General features: G+C 40.4%; 6 protein-coding genes across 6 annotated transcripts; 4 read left to right on the forward strand and 2 right to left on the reverse strand.

Moving 5' to 3' along the window:
* Window positions 1-1142: 1142 nt before the first annotated feature.
* GLC7 (type 1 serine/threonine-protein phosphatase catalytic subunit GLC7) lies at window positions 1143-2078 on the reverse strand (the record flags this gene model as incomplete). The annotated part of the gene is made up of 1 exon (XM_022818637.1): window positions 1143-2078. One exon carries the CDS (start codon window positions 2076-2078, stop codon window positions 1143-1145), a length of 936 nt encoding a protein of 311 aa, XP_022675284.1.
* A 1735-nt stretch (window positions 2079-3813) lies between these two features.
* YIP4 (Yip4p) lies at window positions 3814-4482 on the forward strand (the record flags this gene model as incomplete). The annotated part of the gene is made up of 1 exon (XM_022818638.1): window positions 3814-4482. One exon carries the CDS (start codon window positions 3814-3816, stop codon window positions 4480-4482), a length of 669 nt encoding a protein of 222 aa, XP_022675285.1.
* Window positions 4483-4889: 407 nt separating this feature from the next.
* Window positions 4890-9362, forward strand: MDS3 (negative regulator of sporulation MDS3; the record flags this gene model as incomplete). Its single annotated transcript, XM_022818639.1, has 1 exon — window positions 4890-9362. The coding sequence occupies one exon, from the start codon at window positions 4890-4892 to the stop codon at window positions 9360-9362; it is 4473 nt and encodes a 1490-aa protein (XP_022675286.1).
* A 755-nt stretch (window positions 9363-10117) lies between these two features.
* Window positions 10118-18124, forward strand: GCN1 (Gcn1p; the record flags this gene model as incomplete). The annotated part of the gene is made up of 1 exon (XM_022818641.1): window positions 10118-18124. One exon carries the CDS (start codon window positions 10118-10120, stop codon window positions 18122-18124), a length of 8007 nt encoding a protein of 2668 aa, XP_022675287.1.
* Window positions 18125-18719: 595 nt separating this feature from the next.
* On the reverse strand, window positions 18720-19511 carry SGF29 (Sgf29p; the record flags this gene model as incomplete). Its single annotated transcript, XM_022818642.1, has 1 exon — window positions 18720-19511. One exon carries the CDS (start codon window positions 19509-19511, stop codon window positions 18720-18722), a length of 792 nt encoding a protein of 263 aa, XP_022675288.1.
* A 642-nt stretch (window positions 19512-20153) lies between these two features.
* MRP7 (mitochondrial 54S ribosomal protein bL27m) lies at window positions 20154-21245 on the forward strand (the record flags this gene model as incomplete). The annotated part of the gene is made up of 1 exon (XM_022818643.1): window positions 20154-21245. One exon carries the CDS (start codon window positions 20154-20156, stop codon window positions 21243-21245), a length of 1092 nt encoding a protein of 363 aa, XP_022675289.1.
* Between the last annotated feature and the right edge of the window lie 172 nt (window positions 21246-21417).

The following is a 21417-nucleotide window of genomic DNA, read 5'->3' on the forward strand; positions in this document are numbered from 1 at the left end:
TGGGAAATGCGTGTGTTCTGGTGTGATAACTTGTAATTATTCAAGTATTTTATGTGGTGATGAAAACACGATTCGGATCCTGTTTCCAGATTTCAAGAAAAAAACCATGTTCCAATATATTTTTTTTTTTAGAGATTTTTTTTTTTTTCAGTACTATAAATATATAGAAAATACATAGAGAACATAAAAAACATACGTGGAACATATGTAGAAGGTAGAGTAATAGTTATAGTTATTAGCTGTAGTATATATATTATTGTATAGGTATATACTGTACGAACGAAAAGTGGCCGACATCCATACTGTGTCTCATATGGCCGATGGTAGGGGTTTTTTTTTTAATTTTTATTTTTAGTTCATAATTCTTTCACTTTGTATTGTGTCTTGCGTCTTGCGTCTTGTTTTAATCTAATCTAGTCTTAGTTTGATCTAATTTACTTTACTTTAATTTAATTTAATTTAACTTATATATAATTAATTTAGTTGATGGATGTGTGGAATGAATTGTAGCAGCCCATCGTCGGGGGGTGGGAAAATATTATGTTACAAAATATTAAAAGGTATAGAGGAAAACAGTCAGCACAGCAAGTTTTTTCCAAGTAGGTTTAGTTTAAAATCTTGTTTTTGGTACACATATAATTCAGTAATTTTCTTTCATGGTCGTGAGTAGAATGACAAAAATCGGAAAATAATAGAAAATATCAAGGGAACGACGGGGAAGGAGGGGTAGGAGGAGGGATATCAGTCATGTTAGAGATGAGGGATGGGTGATAAAAAAAAAAAGGCCAATCAATGAAGGAATGAATGAATGAATGAATGAATTGATGAATGGTTTTATAATCTTTTTTTTTTTGTTATTTTTAGTTATTTTTTTTGAGGGGGGGTTTTGGTGATACATGTGTATACGTTAAATTTTTTTTTTTATTTTTTTGTCCTTTCCTTCTTTCTGAAAATTCCTCATTCATTCACTATTGAGACCTTTTAAACTCATCGTGTCACTCACCACCGAAACATAACCAGGACCCTTCCACACCTTTTGTCCTTCCTTTCTGTTACCATTTGTTTTTTTTTTTCTCTATTTATTTCCCTTTTTTTGTTTAGCTATCTGCTGTTTTTTTTATATCTGTTGATGATGATTTCCTTTATTTCTTTCTTCTTACAACGTTCCTTTCCAGTAATTTGGACGCTGGTTTCAAAATTTGGAATGAACATAGTAAACTTTCGTCCACCGACATCATAGCACCGGCGTTATCGAACTCACCACAGTAATTTGGTGCACTAAATAGTGTTACCAACTGTCTTTTGCTGAAGAACTCGTACCCGTCTTCTACCACTTGATGTGCTCTGCAAATCAACTCCATGTCCTGTTTCTGTAAAAATCTGCTGACGACATCCGGCCCGAACGTGAATGACACACCTCTGTCGTTCTCAGACCAACCTACGATATCTTTATCGGGATCCGACCATAACAAGTCACATAGCAAGCCTACGTCTGGGATATCGGTAGGTCTCATGACACGTCTGATCTGTTCCATCGTGTTCAAGTCTGGGGACAACCCACCGTGCATACAAAAGATCTTCTCATCGACAATAGCGGCGATGGGCAAACAGTTGAAGCAGTCTGTGAAAGTCTTCCAAAGCTTGATGTTATAACGTCTCTTACACTCGTCGTAAAACCCGTAAATTCTATTAATGGATGCACACTCGTGGTTACCACGCAAAATGAAAAAATTCTCCGGATACTTGATCTTATAAGCCAACAGCAAGCAGATCGTCTCTAGCGACTGCTTACCACGGTCCACATAGTCCCCAAGGAACAGGTAGTTCGATTCCGGTGGGAACCCTCCGTACTCGAAAAGACGTAGCAAATCGTAGTATTGCCCGTGGATATCACCACAAATCTTGATAGGCGCCTCCAACTCAAGCAAAATTGGCTGCTTGATGAAGATAGAACGTGCTTTCGAACACAAATACCTAATCTCGTGCTCTTCCAAGTCCACCTGGTGGCCAGGCTTCAACCCCCGCACCTCTAACAATCTATCAATGATATCGTCAACGTCCACTGATTGCTGATCCATTTTGTCTCTCTTCTACTACTTTGTAAAAAAATTTGTATCTTTACTCGACGTGATGATGATAATGATCGTGACAATAATATAACAGTATGTCTATGTCTATGCCTATGCTTATGCCTTCGCCAGAATCCAGTCCTCTCTCCTATTACTATTATTAAACCGGGAGAAAAATCACACACAGACAGACAAAATTTTCACACTTCTCTACAATAGATACCGTCAAATCTCACCACTTCTAACGTCCAAACAGTTAACTCTCTCCAAAAAAAGGCCCTGCCTAAAATTTATCAACAATCAATCTTGTGTCCCAACTATTCCGCCACAACACAACACAATTGCAATTTCGTACAAACACTCTAGTTTTCACAAAAAAAAAATACTAAGAGCTTCGACTACCGCTACTATCCTATCGCTATTATTTCTACAACTAATAACCACTACAAAATAACTAAAACAAAAACTCCCCCTTCAAATTCCTCTTTCTTCCTCTTCTAGTCCTAAAACCATTAAAGGATAGAATTATCATATTCTTTAGAGAAAATATATCATGAATAATATTATAATTACATGAAAATAAAAATTCCCAATCACTGCCCAAAACCGAAAAGAAAATGCAAAAACAAAAAAAGAGAAAAAAAGAGTGAAAAAAAAAAATGGCGGCGAATTGGCGTATCAAGAGGAATTTTTCTTTGAGGGGAGAGGGGGGGCCCTGGCCCTGGCCAGGGCCAGATCTTACCTGGAGCGGCCTGGGATCCACCTGGGATCACCAGGCCTCAGCTATGTAAGTATATACACGCCAGATGGGCGAAAATACGTAGTTTCCTGGGGGTGTTTCCCCGGGGGTTTGTGCAGTGTGTTTTCTGGGCCGATTAGCCCCGTTTGCCGCCTTGGCCCTGGTGCTATTTTCTTCCCTGTTTTTTTTGTCGATTTTTCTGATTTTTCTGATTTTTCAATGTTTACATAGGGCAGGGCATAGGGCAGGAGTAGGGGTTTTTTTTTGGTTTGGTTAGTGTGGTAGTATGTGTCGCTGTGTACGAGGCAGCGTGCCGCAAATAGGGCAGGCGGTATGCCTTGAGGCATTGCTAGACGGTATGCCAGACGGTATGCCTGGAGGCATTGTCAGGAGGCATTGTCAGGAGGCATTGCCGGGCGAAGTCGCCAGCTTGAGTATGGGCCCAGAGGGAAGAAAAAAATAGTTACCCAGGTGTGTGCCCCTGTATTACCCTGACTTTGAAAAGTACGCGAAGTACACTTCGTGCAGGGTGATGATGCTCGTATCAGGTGGACTTGGCGGACACGGTACGGTACGGTCCCCTTTTTTGGGAGTGAGTAAAAAAAAAAGAGAAGAGAGAGAAAGCCACGTGACTCTACTCTGGCCCTGTGTTTCCCCCCTCGCATCTTGTACTGCCTTAGGACCCCTCGTAGTGTAGCGGTCCGGGCCCCCAGATTGCGATGTGTTTCGAGAAAAACAACAAAAAAAATAAGTTGAAAAGCGCGGATCAGGCGGTCCGCCCGGAGTGCGCGCGCTGTATTCTCGCCTGACAGGGCGGGATTCGCAACGTCCGCAGTTCGAATCTTACATGATGAACAAACTAGCGTGAACAATCTCTGACTGATACATATAACGCTTGTATCAAAGGATTAAAAACCATGTTGCCTTCCTTCTGAATTTAAGAAACACATCTCATTCTAATTCTTTTTTTGGCCCAAGGCCCCCAGACCCTGGCAATCACACATCATGGACACTGTGGAATCAGATACCATACAACCTGACTTCATTGAAGCCGACGATGCGCCCTTGAGAGACAACAATAACTACGGATCCACTTTTTCCACCTCCCAAAGAGGTACCTTGGATGAGTCCATCGCTGCCACTTTCAAAAGAGATGTACACGAGATTAACGACAAATTGAAAAAAGTAGTGTATCCACACTTCCCACTAGGAGGGCCTACTGCCCAGGACCAACATGTGTTCCAAGGAACGGACCTCTGGGCACCATTGTGCTTCATTATACTCTACTCGCTTTTCCTTTCCAAAGGACGTGGCAAGTTTTCCACCTTCTTCATCACTTGCTGGCTCCTGATCAGCACAATGGCCACCCATTTGAAACTTCTCAATCCTCACGAACCAATGTCGTGGATGTCGTACTTGTCGCTAGCCGGATACTGCGTATTCCCACAGGTTATCAACTCGTTGGCATGCTCGATTATCTTTCCCTTGATCAACGAGATTCCAAAAGTCTCGCTAGTGAGACTCGTGGTTTTAGCCAGAATCGCTTCCTTTGCACTATGCTCGAGCTGGGCCATCGTATCCATGTGCAAAGTCTCCAATTCGCAGACCTTCGTCAAGAAATACCCGTTGGCATTGTGTCTCATCATCTTGGGATGGCTACCGGTCATCCAGTAGGTAAAAACGTCTATAGATATATGTATATATATACACAAATCAAACTCCCCAACATCGGAATATACTCTACATGTCCTCGGGCCTGGCTCTCCTCCTCTCTCTCTTGTTCTTCCTCCACTGCTCATCCATCCCTCTTTCCTCTATTTTAACAATGGAAATGCAAATATATATCCCATCTATAATAACCATTTTACATTTGAACTGCCAAGGATCCATTCATTGAGTTGAAGCAAAAAAACAGAAAACACAACAACATCAAAAGGTGCATCTTCCAGACACCAGGCCCCTACCCCCCGGATTGCAAGACGTGCCGTGTCAGCTCATAGAAATCTTTCTGCCGGCCAGTTAAAGGTTAATCTATCGCTAGGCTTTTTGTTTCAACAACAGAACAGCCCTTTTCGCAACAAATGCCATTTCTTCTCCCATCGAATTGCTCCTGCTACAACCTGCACTTGCCGCATCTAGATGCCGCAAAGGCTGCAACTCTAGACGAATGCTCCATCAAAAGACTCTCGCTCGATGTGCGGACAGGTGCAGCCACCGTGTTGGCTAGGTCTGGGATATTCGTGCATGGTGGACTTACAATTCCGCTAAATTTGAACCAAATAACGTCTACCAACTTGCAACAGGAACTTATCATGCATTTTGCACGAGAGCTGAACGATTCGAGTACGTTCCAGAACTTGAGCCAGTGGATCAGCAGAGAGGTGTTTTTCCTCGACTTGATTTCAAGGCGCTGGGAGCGCGTTACCACTTTTTATGCAGACAATGATGAGGATAACGACGAGGACGATGAAGATGACGAAGATGATGACGCAGGTGACGACCAGTACGAGGGCGCAGCAGAAACGGAAACAGAACTCCAAGTAGAAGCAGAAGTTGAAACGGAGGTGAATGATGACGAGTACTCGTTCTCCAGTCTAAAGCTAAGTCCGAGACTCACAGAACGGCTTTTCCATGCCATATGCTATTGCAACGAATCGTTGTATGTGTTTGGTGGGTTAACCGTGTCACCAAATTCGGATTATGAGTTTGTAGCCACCAATGAGCTTTGGAAATTGGATCTTCACACCAAAGTATGGTCATTGGTCAGCGCTGAACCAGCGGTAACCCGTAGGTTCAACTGCCAAATGCATGTGTTATATGAGTCCGATGCAGAAAAGGATACAAAACTAATTGTTGTTGGTGGGTTGAATAACATGGACCAACCGGTGGAAGATGTAGACGTTTTCAATTTGAAAACACATAGATGGGAATCCGTAGAAGTATGGAACAATGAAGATGACTTACACGATATTACCCTTAACGTGGAGGGCAAACGTACACCATTAGTCGCGGAGAAGAACTTTTCGTTCTTGGTAGAAGAAAACGAAGCACAACTGCCAAGTTTGGCGGTTTACTCTCCTTCGATAGAAGAATCTAAACCACAAACTCCAACATCTCCCAGTCATCCCAATGAACAACCAACGTGCAATTTCCAATCAGAGGAAAATCCTCTCTTTGCGCTTCCATTGATGCCCGAGACAGAGGGTGTTCGAATGCACGTTTACGATGTTAACGATATGCGAAGAAAAAGATTACATATAGCATACAACCTACAATGGCCCACCGGTGATAAATTTGGCTACAATATTATAATAGCGGGATTCCACCCTAATTTACAACCGCATAATTTCCACTGTTTCCTCTACAATATTACATCGGGGAAATGGACAAGGTTAAACATCAATTGTGATGACTTACACACCTCAAATCATAGATTCTGGAAACTTTTCTTGTGGGAATCTCATCATAAGGCTTTACTACTAGGATCTAGGAGTGGCAATGGCGCCTTACCATCTGTACAAAAGTTTGATAAATTACTCTCATTCGGCCTTCACATAACGAATCTCTTCCACTCTGCGCAAACAGAACTGAAGGGAACAAGAAGTCTCTCAGGCCGTAAATTACAAAATAGTTCAACCCAGACGGAAACTGATCAATTCGAAAACTATAGCCGATACGTTGCCCCTCCTTCTGAAATCACATCGATTAGATCGGTATTCCCATCTTACTCGATGGTTTTAGGAAAGGATTCTTTGGAGGTTTATAATAAACTTTTGGCTGATTTTGAATTCATCACCGAAGATAATGAATCAGTTGCAGTACCAGGATTCCTACTAAGAAAAAGATGGGGAAGATACTTCGATACATTATTGGCAAATGCATATGTGCAAATAACGAATGATAGTAAAATATCAGAAGCCTACAAACACATGTCAAAAAACCCGTCTGAGAAACCTATACCCTTTAGTGGGTCTCCGCACACCTCGGCTTCAGTGTCTTCAATCCAAAAAGATGATAAGAAACCCAATTCCCAAGGATCTTTAGATACTTTCTTTAACCGTCACCGTCCAAGTGCTCAATCGGTACTGAGTAACCCACCTTCTTTACATAGGAAGTCTGCTTGTCTTTTTTTCAATACATCACCAATTGCTTCAAAATCTTCGGATAACAATATTTCATCTAATCAATCGTCCAAATATGGTCCAGATGACTTAACATCTACTGCAATCAGTGAGAACTTGGCAGTAGGAACAGCAACTAGTATACCAGATCCTATTACGTCTCTAGAAGAAGTATCAGAGCAATCTTCCTTAAGAAGGCAATCTACTGCTACATCTGGTGTAACTAGCTCATCAGGTGGGATGGTTTTCCGTGTTCCATTCCGCGCGAGCGGTGAAAGTTCCAAAAAGTCTACTCCACCACCAGTTAGTCTGGATCCTAATGAGGTATCAGATCCATCTAAGATTTCAGGATCATCATCTAACAGAAAGAATTCGGAAAGTTCCTACTCAGCTGCATATTCAGATGATTATCGGAGAAGTAATCAATCACAATCGAGAAAACTATCTCAATCTACTGTGAATGATAACTTACTGCATTCAAGCTATGGTTTTAATAGCCCACTAAGCTCCCGTAAGGCTTCCATTGCTTCAACATCAAGTTCATTTTCTCATGTAAGTTCAACAAGTGATAGAATGGGTGAATCAATATACAGGAGCGCAAGCGCGGATGAAGTATTAAGCCTGAATATTGCATTACCTTCTCCACAGCCAGCTCCATGCGAACCGTTGCCGGCGCTTCCATCGCATCCGCCTCATGATTTTAATGTTGCAAAAAAGTCATTAGATCATCTGGGCATAGAGTCAAGATACAGAACATCTACTTCCCCTCTATCCAGCAGAAGATCATCACTACACCATGATATATCACAACATATATCTCCAGACAGCATTTATCATAATAGAATCGATGAGGTCTTCAATGGAGACCCTCTCCAAAAAACCGATAGTAAGAACGACGGAATAACGACCCCTCAAAACGAGAGATATTCATTCGCGTCTAACGCAGATAGCTTTAACAGTCAACATCCTAATAATGCTGAAGTAGATTTCGAACCTCTTTTCATGCCAAGATCTTTATATATGCCTTGGCCAACAGAAACAGTGAAGGCGTTTGCTGAGTTCTTTTATACTGGCCAAGTTGATGGTAAGTGGCCTTTAACACCAGTTGCAGTCGGGTTGTTAAATATGGCAAAGCTATACGAGGTTCCATTGTTGTTTGACCTAATGTTGGAAGTATTTTACTCAATTATTGGGAAAAAGGAGGAGAGTCTATTCATCATTTGCAAATCAGTAAAAGAATCCTTTTTAAGTAGAGTTTCTGCTGCATTTGATGAAGACAACGAAGGAATGGAGGAGTATTTAGATAATCTCAAGAACTATCAGGATTTTCTAACGGTTGAAAACTCTTTGAATAGTATTGATGACGGCTATTTCGATATTGATCATTTAAGAAAGGCATCAACAGCCTTTTCAGTTAGCACGGTGAGTAGTAATAATACCCAAGATCCAAACGATAAATTGAGTGGGGTGGATTCTCCAGGATACGTCCCCACGGTAATGTCAGGCAGCCCAAGAGATAGTATTAACTCGATTTCCTCGTTACAGTATCCTTCAACAATATTTGGTGGAACTTCAAGCAAGAAATCATCAATATCACACGTGCAACAAAGGATCAATAATAACCCTAAACATAAATCGAGTTTAAGCAAGGAGGTTTCAACAGCCGGCTCCCAAGAAGAGATCTCACGTCCGTCATCGTCTTTACAGATTAAACGTGAAAGCCTTGAGATGCATAGAATAGATGACGAGTTGGATCAAGTGAAAAATCTATTGGAAGAAGAAGCAAGTGGTAAACGCAAAAACCCGGATCAAGACGATTCCGGCTATAGTTCTGATTCAGACGATCTGGGCGTCGGTTTAGGCTTACCATCCAAGAGCAAGATCGAGAAATCATTCCGGGAACGTGCTCTCGAATTGGAAGAATCAGTTGATCCATTGTCTAGAACTTCAACAGAATTCAGCTTTTCACACAGTAGGGGAAATAATAACTTGCTTAGCGGCAAGATACGGAACGATCCTGCATATAACAACCAAAGGATTGCTACGTTGGACAGTTTAGCCTCACCAAACTCACTCCCACCTGTCGATTACGTAATGGAATTAATTTACGAATCCGCTGTTCTTGTCAGCGATGTTAAGCTGATGATGAGATGTATGGACTGTCTCCATATTTCGAAGGAATTGAAGAAGATAAAGAGAAAACTCATTCAAGACATTACAGAACTCGAGGAAACTGCGCCAAAATCGAGAAAGGCGGCTTCCAACTTTGAAATCAGAACAGACTCTCACGAGAACTCGCCAGCCCCACGTTATCACTCTCACCCACCTTCAAGCGCTCCATCCTCGTCAAAGTCGTTTGAAAAGATCACAAGAACGATCTCCAATTTGACAATAGGAAGCAGCCGTTCGAAGACAAATGCCAGCAGCAAGTGAATGTTCTCACATTTCACATACATTATCGTCCCCCAACATTCATCACCTCTACATAGTATGCTCCTCGTTTATATATCACAATAAGAGACACATAGTATCACTACCATTTCAATCGATACCAAGACAAGTACAACAAGTATAACAAGAACTAAAAACAGCCTCAGTACGCTAAAAAAATACCGCTTGAAAGGTGGTGAAAATGGCCGCGATATACTCCACACTGGTCAAACCAGAATCAGAAACAGGCTCACAAAACAAGTCATAGACATAAGTCTAAAACCTATAATCGTTTTGAAAAGCCCGCAATTCGGAACCGTTTCAGAGACTTTACAAACATAACCTATCCTCATCGACTGTTATAGTTGATGAGGATTTAGGCAAAATAGAAGATATCATAAAACATCCAAATTGAAACAAGGTTACACACATTTAAAAGAATAGTGTTTTATGAAGAAGATCGAAGATCTGGACAGTTTCTCGCCCTTTTATATAAAATGGATTTCTTAATCATTATATACGATATTTCAACATCAGGCATCATCACCAATTTTTTTTTTTTCAGTTCTTGAAGCTTTTCTAGCAAGTTAACCATTGATATAATGTAGTTAATATATATGCGCTTAAGAAGAAGTTTGAAGAAGAAGGTTTCATACGGGGAAACTAGCGACCAATCCAACAATTGCTACCTGGAAACCTGTTATATTTAGGGTAGAGTCGTTTGTGGATTACTATCTGGTACTTTAACCTTCGTAGATATGTCTAAGTGGGAAGAGATAGAGCCAACTCTTTATAGAGATTGCCACAACTCACTTTTGAAGGTTAGACTTCCGGCATTGACTAACGTCTTACAATGGCTGAAACTGGAAGATTCGAAGACCAATGAAGCAGCATTAGGTCAAATTTTTGAATGTGTGTTAGGAACATATGATTTTTACCAAGACAAAGAGTCGAAGAACGCTGCTATATCAATTTTGGTTCAACTATTTGAGATAGATGACAGCTTTTTAAAGAAGATTACAGACTTTGTGATCGTGACAGGATCGTCACACAGCGGCGGGTCAAAAGCGATTATGGATTATTTGAATTTGATGGAGTGGATTCTTGTGTTTATGGATTTGGTGTTCAAGAAGCACGATGCGTCGTTTGAAGCCCACTGGACGGACATCATTCAAGCCTATATTGCATTAGTAGGTGCTATAGAGACTATGTTGGATACCCATGAGACTGTCAAACATGACGAAAACAAGCAAAACCAACATCGTAAGAGATTAAGACTGTGTGTTTTCCAGCAGTCCACTAAGAGCTTTGCTCGTTGCTTGACTTTGGAACGTGATTCGAATTCCAATATTGTTGAGGATATTATACCTTTTGTTTTAGACAACTATGTTAAGCTAAAGCTTTCAAACACAGGTATCATTGTGCTTTTGGGATCATTGGTACATTCTGTGCTTCAATGCCAGTCAAAGAAACCTATTCCATACAACTCTTTGGAAGAGCTGACAGAGAAACTAGTTGAATACATTGGCAAAGAAGTCATTCTTGCAAAACAACCACCTTCTGCATTTTGTTTGAGTGTCTTCTTGAGTGAATTCTTGCATACCTTTGTCACGGAGGAACAAGTCTCGAAGATTTTAATTCCCAGCTTTGAAAAAGCTAATTTACGAGCCCCAGAAACTTCGTTCGCTGCATCTTCGGAATTCTACTCTGCCTTTAATTCAAGCAAAATTAACTTTTTGGGATTATTCGTGTCTTCGAAATGTATAACGCAAACTATTTCATCTTTAAAGAGTTCCAAGGAAATTGTCCGTGAAAGTTCGTTAAAATCGTTAATTGCCCTACTGAGGTCCTTGAAAACCGACTCATACGATGAAAAGGCCTTAGAAAAGTTAATGGATGAACTTTTCAAAAGCTTGAAGTCAAATATGAATACCGACTATAAGATTACCATTTCTAGCATTTTGGTCAATACCCCAACTTACTCTCCTCAAGTTTCGAATATTATATTGAATGGCCTCAAAAACTATATCTCCAAAGAATCAAACGAGGTTGCCTTGGAAAAAATGCTCTCTGCCTTCTTCACTCACTTCTTTTCCTCCGAATCTGCAGACCCAGCTACTATCTCTACTATTAAGGCTGGTTTCAACGAAAAGAAATTACCATTGAAGAAGATATGGTTCAACTCTTTCTTGATCCATTCAAATTCCATTAAACTTGATATCGCTGACAGTTTTGAGGAGGAACTCATCCAACATTTGAAGGATATTGTAAGCAATCCACTTAGAAATGGTGAAGTATCTACCTTAGGATGCTTTGTCTACATTCAACGTCTATTTGAGCTAGAAGCTGAGAAGACATTATCTTCTATTCAATCAATTATTGATGAAAATTCTGAATCATATGGTCTAATGTGGGCTTATACTCTTCTTTCCAATGGTGTATCTTTTGAACAGAGGCAAATAGCTTTTGAACTTTTCGATAAATCTTTCAAAAGACAACCTTCATTCGTAGGAGAAGTTGTCTTAACAGCACTTGAGTCTGCTGTAAGAAATTCTTCCGAGCTACTTTCTCGTATTTCATTCCGTCGTTCGGCCCCATTATTTACCGTCCTTTCCCAACCTCTTTCAGATAAAGAAGTATCTGCCGATATTCTGAAAAAAATGCTAGTACTATCACAATTAAGTACCGTGAATCTAAAGAATGGCTGGGCTGGTCTTGTTCTTAATTCAAGACTAGACCCTGCTGAGGTAGTCAGATCATCGGGTGAAAAAATGTTAAAAGACATGCTTGCTGACCTATCGGATTCCAAGGTTGTTAAATCAGAGCTCAGAGATGCTGTTGTGAAGGCTATTGCTCATATATCATTTATTAATCCTGAAGTGATATCGCCTCTCCTTGCAGTTGCTATTAAAACTAACTTGAATACTTCAAAGTTGTCCGCTTTCGCAACGGAGGATATTCAAATTTGGAAAGGTGAAGAAGGAGAACTAGTCATTGATGTCTTATCTGCCAAGTCTTCTGCGGCACTGACTGACAAAAATTCGAAAGACTACGAAATTTTAAAGTGGCAAGAAAGTATAAAGAAGGACCAAGCCAAGAAGGGTATCAAGAAACTAACCAAGGAAGAACAAAAGCTTGTTTCTGATCAATTGAAGAAAGAATCCGAAATAAGAGCAAGAGTCGATAACTTCGTAGTAATGATTAAATCTACGATTGCTATCATCTCTCAACTAACCAAAGATGCTACCTTACTAGATAATGGTTTGGCAAATTGGTTCCCAGCTTCTGTTAATGCTCTACTAAGCATCTTACAACAAGACAATTTCTATTCACTATTTGAAAATATTGGATTCGACTTATTCTTACAATTATCCTTCTTGTTGGAAGACAGATTAGGCATGTTCTCAAAAACTGTTGGATATGCTACTCTTCTAGTGTACAAAGTCCCACATTTATTATCTGAACTAACTGCCGATGCCAAATTGCAATTAATTTCTACTGCATTATTCAAAATTAAACATGGTTGTAGGCAAGTTCCTTTCCAATCAATGGCATTAACATATATCCTTCCTTTACTTGTTAAAGTGATGGAGATCGGTAAGAAGGTTGCCATCAAAAATGCCAATAAGCCCGCTAATCGTAGTGAGTTTGTGGAAGAAGAACCCGAAGAAGAACAACTATTATTGGCATTAGATATTATTTCTAGTCATGGAGAAGCCTTCCAAGATACCTCAATTCCTCGTTCTAGTATAATATCGGTGTTACTCTCTCTTTTGGCTCTTCCATCTAAGGCTAAGCTAGCCAAGGAGTATTTCATGACACTATGTCAGAATATCTCAATGACTCCAACGGAGGAAGACCTAAATTTATTATTAAGCAGCTTACTGACCCCAAATCAATTCGTTCAAGCTACTATTTTGGAAGCTCTTGATGATGAATATGATCTACAACCTTATATGAGCTACTCCCCTGAAATCTACATTACTTGTTTCAGTGAAGATGTTAATAATAGGGATGTTGCAAACTTTATCTGGGATTCGAATCAGTTCAAGGTAACGGATGAATTAGCCCAATCATTGCTTAAGTTCTTCGAACAAACCGATAGCGGATTGAGATTATTCACAGCTAAAGCATACGCATCCGCTGTTGCACAATTAGAGAAGGAAAACCCTGGCTCTTTTACTCGTTACTTCCACACTCTTCTCGACTTCTATGTGCAAAAAGCTGAGCCTCCAAAAGATATTCTTGATGAATATGGTTTGGTCAAGGTTTCTGCAATGGATCAAAAAGACCCATGGGAAGCTAGAAGTACCACTGCCATTGCATTAAAAGAACTATGTAGCAGTTTCGAAGCTTATGATGGTTCTGTTGTTGAGTTTATTCATTTCCTAATTGACTCTGGTGCCTTGGGCGATAAAGAGGAGTTAGTCCGTCAAGAGATGAAGGAAGCTGGTATAGAAGTTGTGGATTATTACGGAAGTAAATATTTGAAGGAACTAATGCCAATATTTGAATCATTCCTATCTACTTCTAACGATGTCGTTATGAAGGAAAATGTTGTTATTCTTTATGGTTCTTTGGCAAGACATTTAGAACCTAACGATCCAAGAATCAGAACTATCGCAGAGAGGTTGTTAACATCTCTTCAAACACCATCAGAAGATTTGCAAAAATCTATTTCCAAATGTCTTGCAGCTTTGGTACCTTTATTCAAAGATTCTATCCAAGAGTACATCGATTCTTCATTCCAAGTTCTATACGACTCCAAGGCACCTGTACAAATCAGAAGAGGTGCTGCTTGGGGTATTGCAGGTCTTGTTAAAGGTTATGGTATCGCAGCCCTTTCGGAATTTGATGTCATTCGTTATCTAATAGAGGGATCTGAAGATAAGAAGGATCCTCGTCGTAGAGAATCAGTGGCATATGGGTTTGAATGCTTATCTATTAGCTTGGGTAAATTCTTTGAACCCTACGTTATCGAAGTATTGCCAAATATCTTGAAAAACTTAGGTGACTCTGTTCCCGAAGTCCGTGAGGCCACTGCTCAAGCTGCCAAGGCTATCATGTCTTCTACCACCAGTTTCGGTGTTAAAAAGCTAATTCCTGTGGCGGTATCAAACCTTGATGACATTTCGTGGAGAACAAAGAGAGGCTCTGTTGAATTATTAGGTAATATGGCATACTTAGATCCAACTCAATTATCTGCCTCATTATCAACAATTGTTCCGGAAATTGTTGGTGTTTTGAATGATAGTCACAAAGAAGTTAGAAAGGCCGCAGACGAATCCTTGAACAGATTTGGTGAAGTTATCAGAAACCCAGAAATCCAGAAACTAGTACCAATATTGATCAATGCAATTGGTGATCCAACTAAACATACCGAAGAAGCTTTGGACGCTTTGATTCAAACACAATTTGTTCATTACATCGATGGTCCTTCATTGGCATTGATTATTCATGTTATTCACCGTGGTATGAGAGATAGATCTGCAAACACTAAAAGAAAAGCCTGTAAAATTGTTGGTAATATGGCAATTCTTGTTGATACCAAGGATTTGGTTCCATATTTGCAACAATTAATTGATGAGGTCGAAATTGCTATGGTGGATCCTGTTCCAAATACCAGAGCTACTGCTGCTCGTGCTCTTGGTGCATTAGTTGAAAGATTAGGTGAGGAACAATTCCCAGATTTGATTCCACGTTTGTTAGCTACATTAAGTGATAACACTAAATCAGGTGACCGTATGGGTTCTGCACAAGCTTTGGCTGAAGTGATATCTGGGTTGGGTCTATCTAAGCTTGATGAATTGCTTCCAACCATCTTGTCAGGTGTTACCAATTACCGTGCTTATGTTCGTGAAGGTTTCATGCCACTAATGCTTTTCTTGCCGGTTTGTTTCGGTCAACAGTTTGCTCCTTATATCAACCAAATAATTCAACCTATTTTGTCTGGTCTAGCCGATACTGATGAGAACATCCGTGACACTGCATTGAAAGCAGGTAAACTTATCGTTAAGAACTATGCCAACAAGGCTATTGATCTATTGTTACCTGAGCTTGAACATGGTATGTTCGATGAAAATGAAAGAATCAGGTTGTCTTCTGTCCAATTGGCAGGTGAACTATTGTTCCAAGTTACAGGTATATCTTCCAAGAATGAATTTGATGAAGAAGATGGTGATTTCAATAGTGAAATTGGTAAGCAAATGGTTGAGGTGTTGGGTGAAGAACGTCGTGCAAGAATTCTATCTGCTCTATTTGTTTGTCGTTCAGATGTTTCTGGTATTGTACGTGCTACAACGGTCGATATTTGGAAGGCTTTGGTTCCAAACACCCCACGTACTATCAAGGAAATTTTACCTGAACTAACTTCGACTATTGTGGTACATCTTGCATCATCTTCAAGAACTTTACGTCTAATTGCTGCACAAACATTGGGTGATTTAGTTCGCCGTGTTGGTGGTAACGCATTGTCTCAATTATTACCAACCTTAAAACACTCTTTAGAAACTTCCTCTGACCCTAACTCGAAACAAGGTGTCTGTATTGCTCTACACGAGCTCATCCAATCTTCTAATAGCGATTCATTGGACGAATTCCAAGATTTCATTGTTAATATCATCTGCTCTACTGTCATCGATGAGGATGAATCTGTCAGAGAAGCTGCTGCTTCTTGTTTCGATGTTTACCAAGAAGTTGTTGGTAAGGTTGCAATTGATGAAATCATTCCATTCTTATTGAACAAATTGAAGGAACCAGAGAGCTCAGAATATGCCCTTTCTGCATTACAAGAAATCATGGCAACAAAATCAGAGGTCATCTTCCCAATTTTGATTCCAACGTTATTGAAACCACCAATCGATTCCTTCAAGGCAAATGCGTTAGGATCACTAGCAGAAGTTGCTGGTCCAGCCTTGTACAAACGTATCTCTACAATCATTAACTCTGTTGTCAACACTTTGATTGAAACGGATGACGAGGATACTAAACACTCATTAGAGGGAACTTTGGATAAGATTCTTTTGTCCGTTACTGACAATGAAGGTTTACATCCACTCTTACAGCAAATCATGGCATTGCTAAAACACGAAGATTCTTCTAAGAGAATTGTTATGCTAGAACGTCTTCCAAACTTCTTTGATAACACTGTTTTAGATTACAGCATTTATACCACAGATATTGTCACTAACGCAATTTTGTCTTTGAATGAATCCGACTCGAGAATTGTGGAGGCTAACTTCCACGCATTAACCTCCTTGGTAAAGAACCAAGATAAACCAATGCTCGAGAAGTTGATCAAGCCTGCTAAACAAGCGCTATTGATGACTGGTAAACAAGGAGAAGATTTAGCTGCCTTCAAGTTAACAAAGGGTCCAAGCTGTGTTTTACCAATTTTCTTGCATGGTTTAATGTATGGTTCAGGAGACGAACGTGAAGCTTCCGCTTTAGCGATTGCGGACATTGTTTCAAAGACTCCAGCCGCTGGTCTAAAGTCCTACGTCACTGTGATTACAGGTCCTTTGATTCGTGTTGTTGGTGAAAGATTCAACAGTGACATCAAGGCAGCTATTTTGTTCGCATTGAACATATTGTTTGCTAAGATTCCTCAATTCTTGAGACCTTTCATTCCTCAACTTCAAAGAACATTCGTTAAATCTCTATCCGATCCAACAAACGAGGTTCTCCGCTTACGTGCTGCGAAGGCTCTAGGTACTCTTATTGAATACCAGCCTAGAGTTGATCCATTGATTGTTGAACTAGTAACTGGTGCTAAACAAAGTACTTCTGACGGTGTGAAGACAGCAATGTTGAAGGCGCTACTAGAAACAGTTTCTAAGGCAGGGTCGAAATTGAATCAATCTTCTAAATCTAACATATTGAATTTGATCGAAGAAGAAATGTTATCTGCTAACGATAAATTAGCTGTTGCTTACGCAAAGCTAATTGGATCTTTGGCTAGTATCTTAACCACGGAAGAAGCAGAGAAAATTTTGAGAAGTAAGGTGTTGGAGAGTTCTTTGACAGAAGATTCCGGTAAATTTGGTATTTTGACTTTGAACTCCTTCTTGAGAGATGCACCAGAACACATCTTCGGTACAGGTCTCATTGACGAATGTGTAGCTTACATGATCAATGCCGCTGAATCAACAAATGCTCACTTCAGTGACAACGGCTTAATCGCGATCGGTAAAGCTTTGTTGCTTGAAGGAGAAACTAAGTCACCATACTCTTCTGGAGACGTTAAAGAACCTTTCCATCTTGGCGAAGAAAACATACAGAAAATGGTTTCTGAATTGGCAAAATCCATGTTAAAACCAAACAGCAACTCTTTGGATAGCAGAAGACTAGCTTTGGTTGTAGTTAGAACGTTAGCCAGATTCAAGTTCGAAGAAGCTATTCACTCCAACTATGACATTTTGGGCCCATCCGTCTTCTCCTGCTTACGTGATCCAATCATTCCAATCAAATTAGCTGCTGAAAAGGCCTATCTAGCGATGTTCCATCTTGTTGAAGAAGAAGGTATGGAAACATTCAATTCATGGTTCTCTAAGTTGGAAGGTTCCACTGTTTCTAACAGTATTGGCGATACTCTACAATTAAGATCCATCGGCGATTACACTAAAAGAGTCGGAAAGAGATTGGCTAGTGTTGAAAGAGAAAAGATCAGTGCTGGTGGTGATGCAGAAGCAATGTTCTCTGATAGATTTGAGGATGAAAACGAAATCTGGGCTGTTGGTGGTATTGAATTAAATCCTGACGCCTAAACATTGAATAAATAAAAATTATTGTAACCTAAACTTTTTTTAAACCATTAGATCTATATGTAAATAGGTAAGATCAAATATATCATTAATCTCAATATTAATTTATGTAAATGATGGGGCTTCAAACTTGTCATCAGGTTTGAGAGCGTTGTCTGGCCTCAATATAATCGAGAGTAGACCATATCCAGGGTTCTAAAAACGGCCACCTCTGCCACCAAAAAATACAGACATCACTTTCTCTAGGGCAAGTTGTCAGAAAGTTATATACACAACGAAGCAATGGTGCCCTCGCCAGTTTCAGAGCAAGGTTGAGGACCAGCGTGAGCAACAAGAATTTCGTTACTGATTTTAACGTTAGAAGCATCACGAAAAAAAAAAAAAAAATGAATCCAAATCAGTTTTCCGAATGATTATTCAAACTTAATTACTGCGGTGCATGTATCCATCCAGCTGACCACACTAGTTTAAATGCCTATCAAGTCCCTTTAGCTGTTTCATCGTACAGTTTGGTTCTGTCAAGCGTGCTTTTAGTATTACAAAATATTTTCATGTGATATATATTATATATAATATATTTATGTCTGAGGTTTAGAATTTATTTCCTGGAAGGGAAAGGAAGCACTAGTCTTCTTTCCACCTCCGTTTCCTTATCTATCTCTTCCTCACCATCGAATCGTAGTTTACAGGTACCATCTCTCTTGCTCCCGCACACTATTGCAGGATAAAATGTCGTCGTTTCAGGGTATCTAGCTAAAACCTTGGTGTTTATAGGATAGTTGGGTAACTGTGATTTCTTGGATGTCACCGGCGGAATCAGCAGTATCTCCTTAGAGTTACACTTAAATATACCGCCTGGCTTCCCAAACTCATCAGGCTCGGGATCCTTAACCTCAAACCGGAGTCCGTCCCCAGATACCTTGGTACATATACACTGGATCCATTCTCCAGTCTTTTTTGATTTGTATGCTACGTCCGACCCAACCTCGATTGGCTCACTAGGATTGAACTGGCTAGTCCAGAAAGATCTACCAACACTCGAAGACTCACCAGCAACACCTCCTGCTCCTACTCCACCACCCGTCAACCCACCACTAGACTCTCCGCCGCCAGAAACACCCCCGTATTCCAACTCAGACTTAATCTCTTGTTGCACCGGATAATGTTCCACTATATACGCGATATTCTCCACCAATTCGCGACAATAATTCTGCATTTTTTCGTTCACAGAATGTCTATTCTCCAAACTCAACTGTAGCTCGCTCAATTGGTTCACACTCATGCTGTGGAAGTTCATATTCTTTGGATCCAATGACTCAAAATCAGCTACATCGTTAAGCTTGTACAGATCTTGCAATTGTGTCACCACAATTCCCCAGCGATCCTCCATCGCCATCCCTATCAAAAACTTTGCTTGTTATACCTGTACCAAATTCCTGATAAAAGCACCACTAATGCTGCCAGAATTGATCGACCTACCGACCTTTGTACTCGAAAACTCTTTTGTCATTGAACATCTTTTGTCCTGGCACATATAGTAAATACAATGGAAACATTTTTTTTTACTTGCTCATGCTGCGAAAAAACATCAAAACGTACAGAGTGATAGTGCGCGGATCCCCATAAACCTTTATTTTTAGTGCAGATTGGGGGTTCTTGGCGGACAGCAAAGGTCTGCTCCTTGTGTGATGCAAATTTTCGAATTTGAAGCTGGGAGAAAAACCGTAGTGTAGTTTGGGAAATATAAAGGACAGTAGGCGGAGAAAGAGTGCTTAAATATGTAGAGAAAGTGCCGATAGAAGCCTGTTTTCTAAAGTAAAATTCCTAACCAAACTGTTACCCGGACCATCACTGGCCATGAAAAAAAAAAAAAATCGTAATTAAAATTTTTGGGCATCTCTCTAAGAAATAGCATTGAATAAATATTAACAAGCTATATTATATAACGAATAGTTGAACTGTTTTTGGATTTATAGAAGGTGTAATTGGATTGAAAGGCTCTGGAAAAGGCTTTATCGAGAGCAGAGACGGGATGTTTTCTTCGACGTGGCAACAGGTTCCAAAGTTTGTGGTGCAGCAGGTGCGTACGGCCACCAAGCGTGCTGCTGGTTCTCGTACCAGTATGAAGGATTCTGCTGGTCGTCGTCTTGGACCTAAGAAATATGAGGGCCAGAAGACTCAGGTAGGTGAGATTATAATGAGACAGCGTGGTACGAAGTTTTATCCTGGAGAAAATGTTGGGATTGGTAAAGATCACACGCTTTTTGCGCTTGAACCTGGGTACGTCAGATACTATTTGGATCCATTCCATCCGGGCAAGAAGTTCATTGGGGTGTCATTATTTGAGGACGTGAAGCTTCCATTGCCACATTTCGAGCCTCGTTTGAGAAGATTTGGGAAGAGTGTGATTGAGGACGAGGAGAAGGCTGCAGCTGAAGCAGCAGCGTTGCCAAGAAAGATTTACTTGATTAAAGACGAGTTGATTGCGAAGCAAAAGGAGCGTGAGGCCAAGCGCGAGGCGTTGATGAAGGAGTACAGGAAGATACTAGTTGAGGAGTTGAAACTGGACGTGAATGAGCAGGAATTGGCTTTGGCTTTGCCATATCTTGTCAGGTGGAAGACATGTTTGAAGAACGGGTTTTCCGAGGAGGACAGCCAGTTCAATGCATTCTACTATCTAGAGCAAGATTTGAAGCTAAGGATGAGGGACGAAGAGTCTGCTTCCAAGTTGCAGGACCAGCTGGCTGTTTTGAAGCAGGTGTCTAGCAAATTGAACGAATCTGTATCCTTCAACAACAAATTAGAGCTGATCAAGTACATTTCACGTGACGAGAAGAGCAAGCTCAAGGAGCAACTGATTGCGGACTTGAAGGCCATTGATATCAAGGACAAGAACAGCAAGAAGCTAGTTCTAAGCAAGTTTGAAAATGCCAAGAACTTCTTGTCGCTATCAGAGGAGGTGAAGTTGCGCAGAAAGTTCTTGAAGCCCGTGAAGCCAGAGACCAAGTTGGAAGAGCCATTGAAGCCATCCAAGAAAACCATCACCTTGAGACGTTACAACTATGAAGCCAAGACGATCGACGTAGTAGTAAGACCGAAGACGGACTTCTTGGGGAAGTTGTAGAGGAGAAGGCGGATGAGAAATCATAAAAAACACAACATAAAATAGTAAAATAAATTAACACAGGACAGGTTAGTCGCAGTAACTTAGCTAACTTCTTAATTAGACTTGTATATACGATATAAAAACGTTATTCTTTTAACCAGAGCCGAGATGCGGGGAGAGAATCGGATAT

This window comes from Kluyveromyces marxianus, chromosome 3 (assembly GCF_001417885.1).
Source record: "Kluyveromyces marxianus DMKU3-1042 DNA, complete genome, chromosome 3".
NCBI lineage: Eukaryota > Fungi > Ascomycota > Saccharomycetes > Saccharomycetales > Saccharomycetaceae > Kluyveromyces > Kluyveromyces marxianus.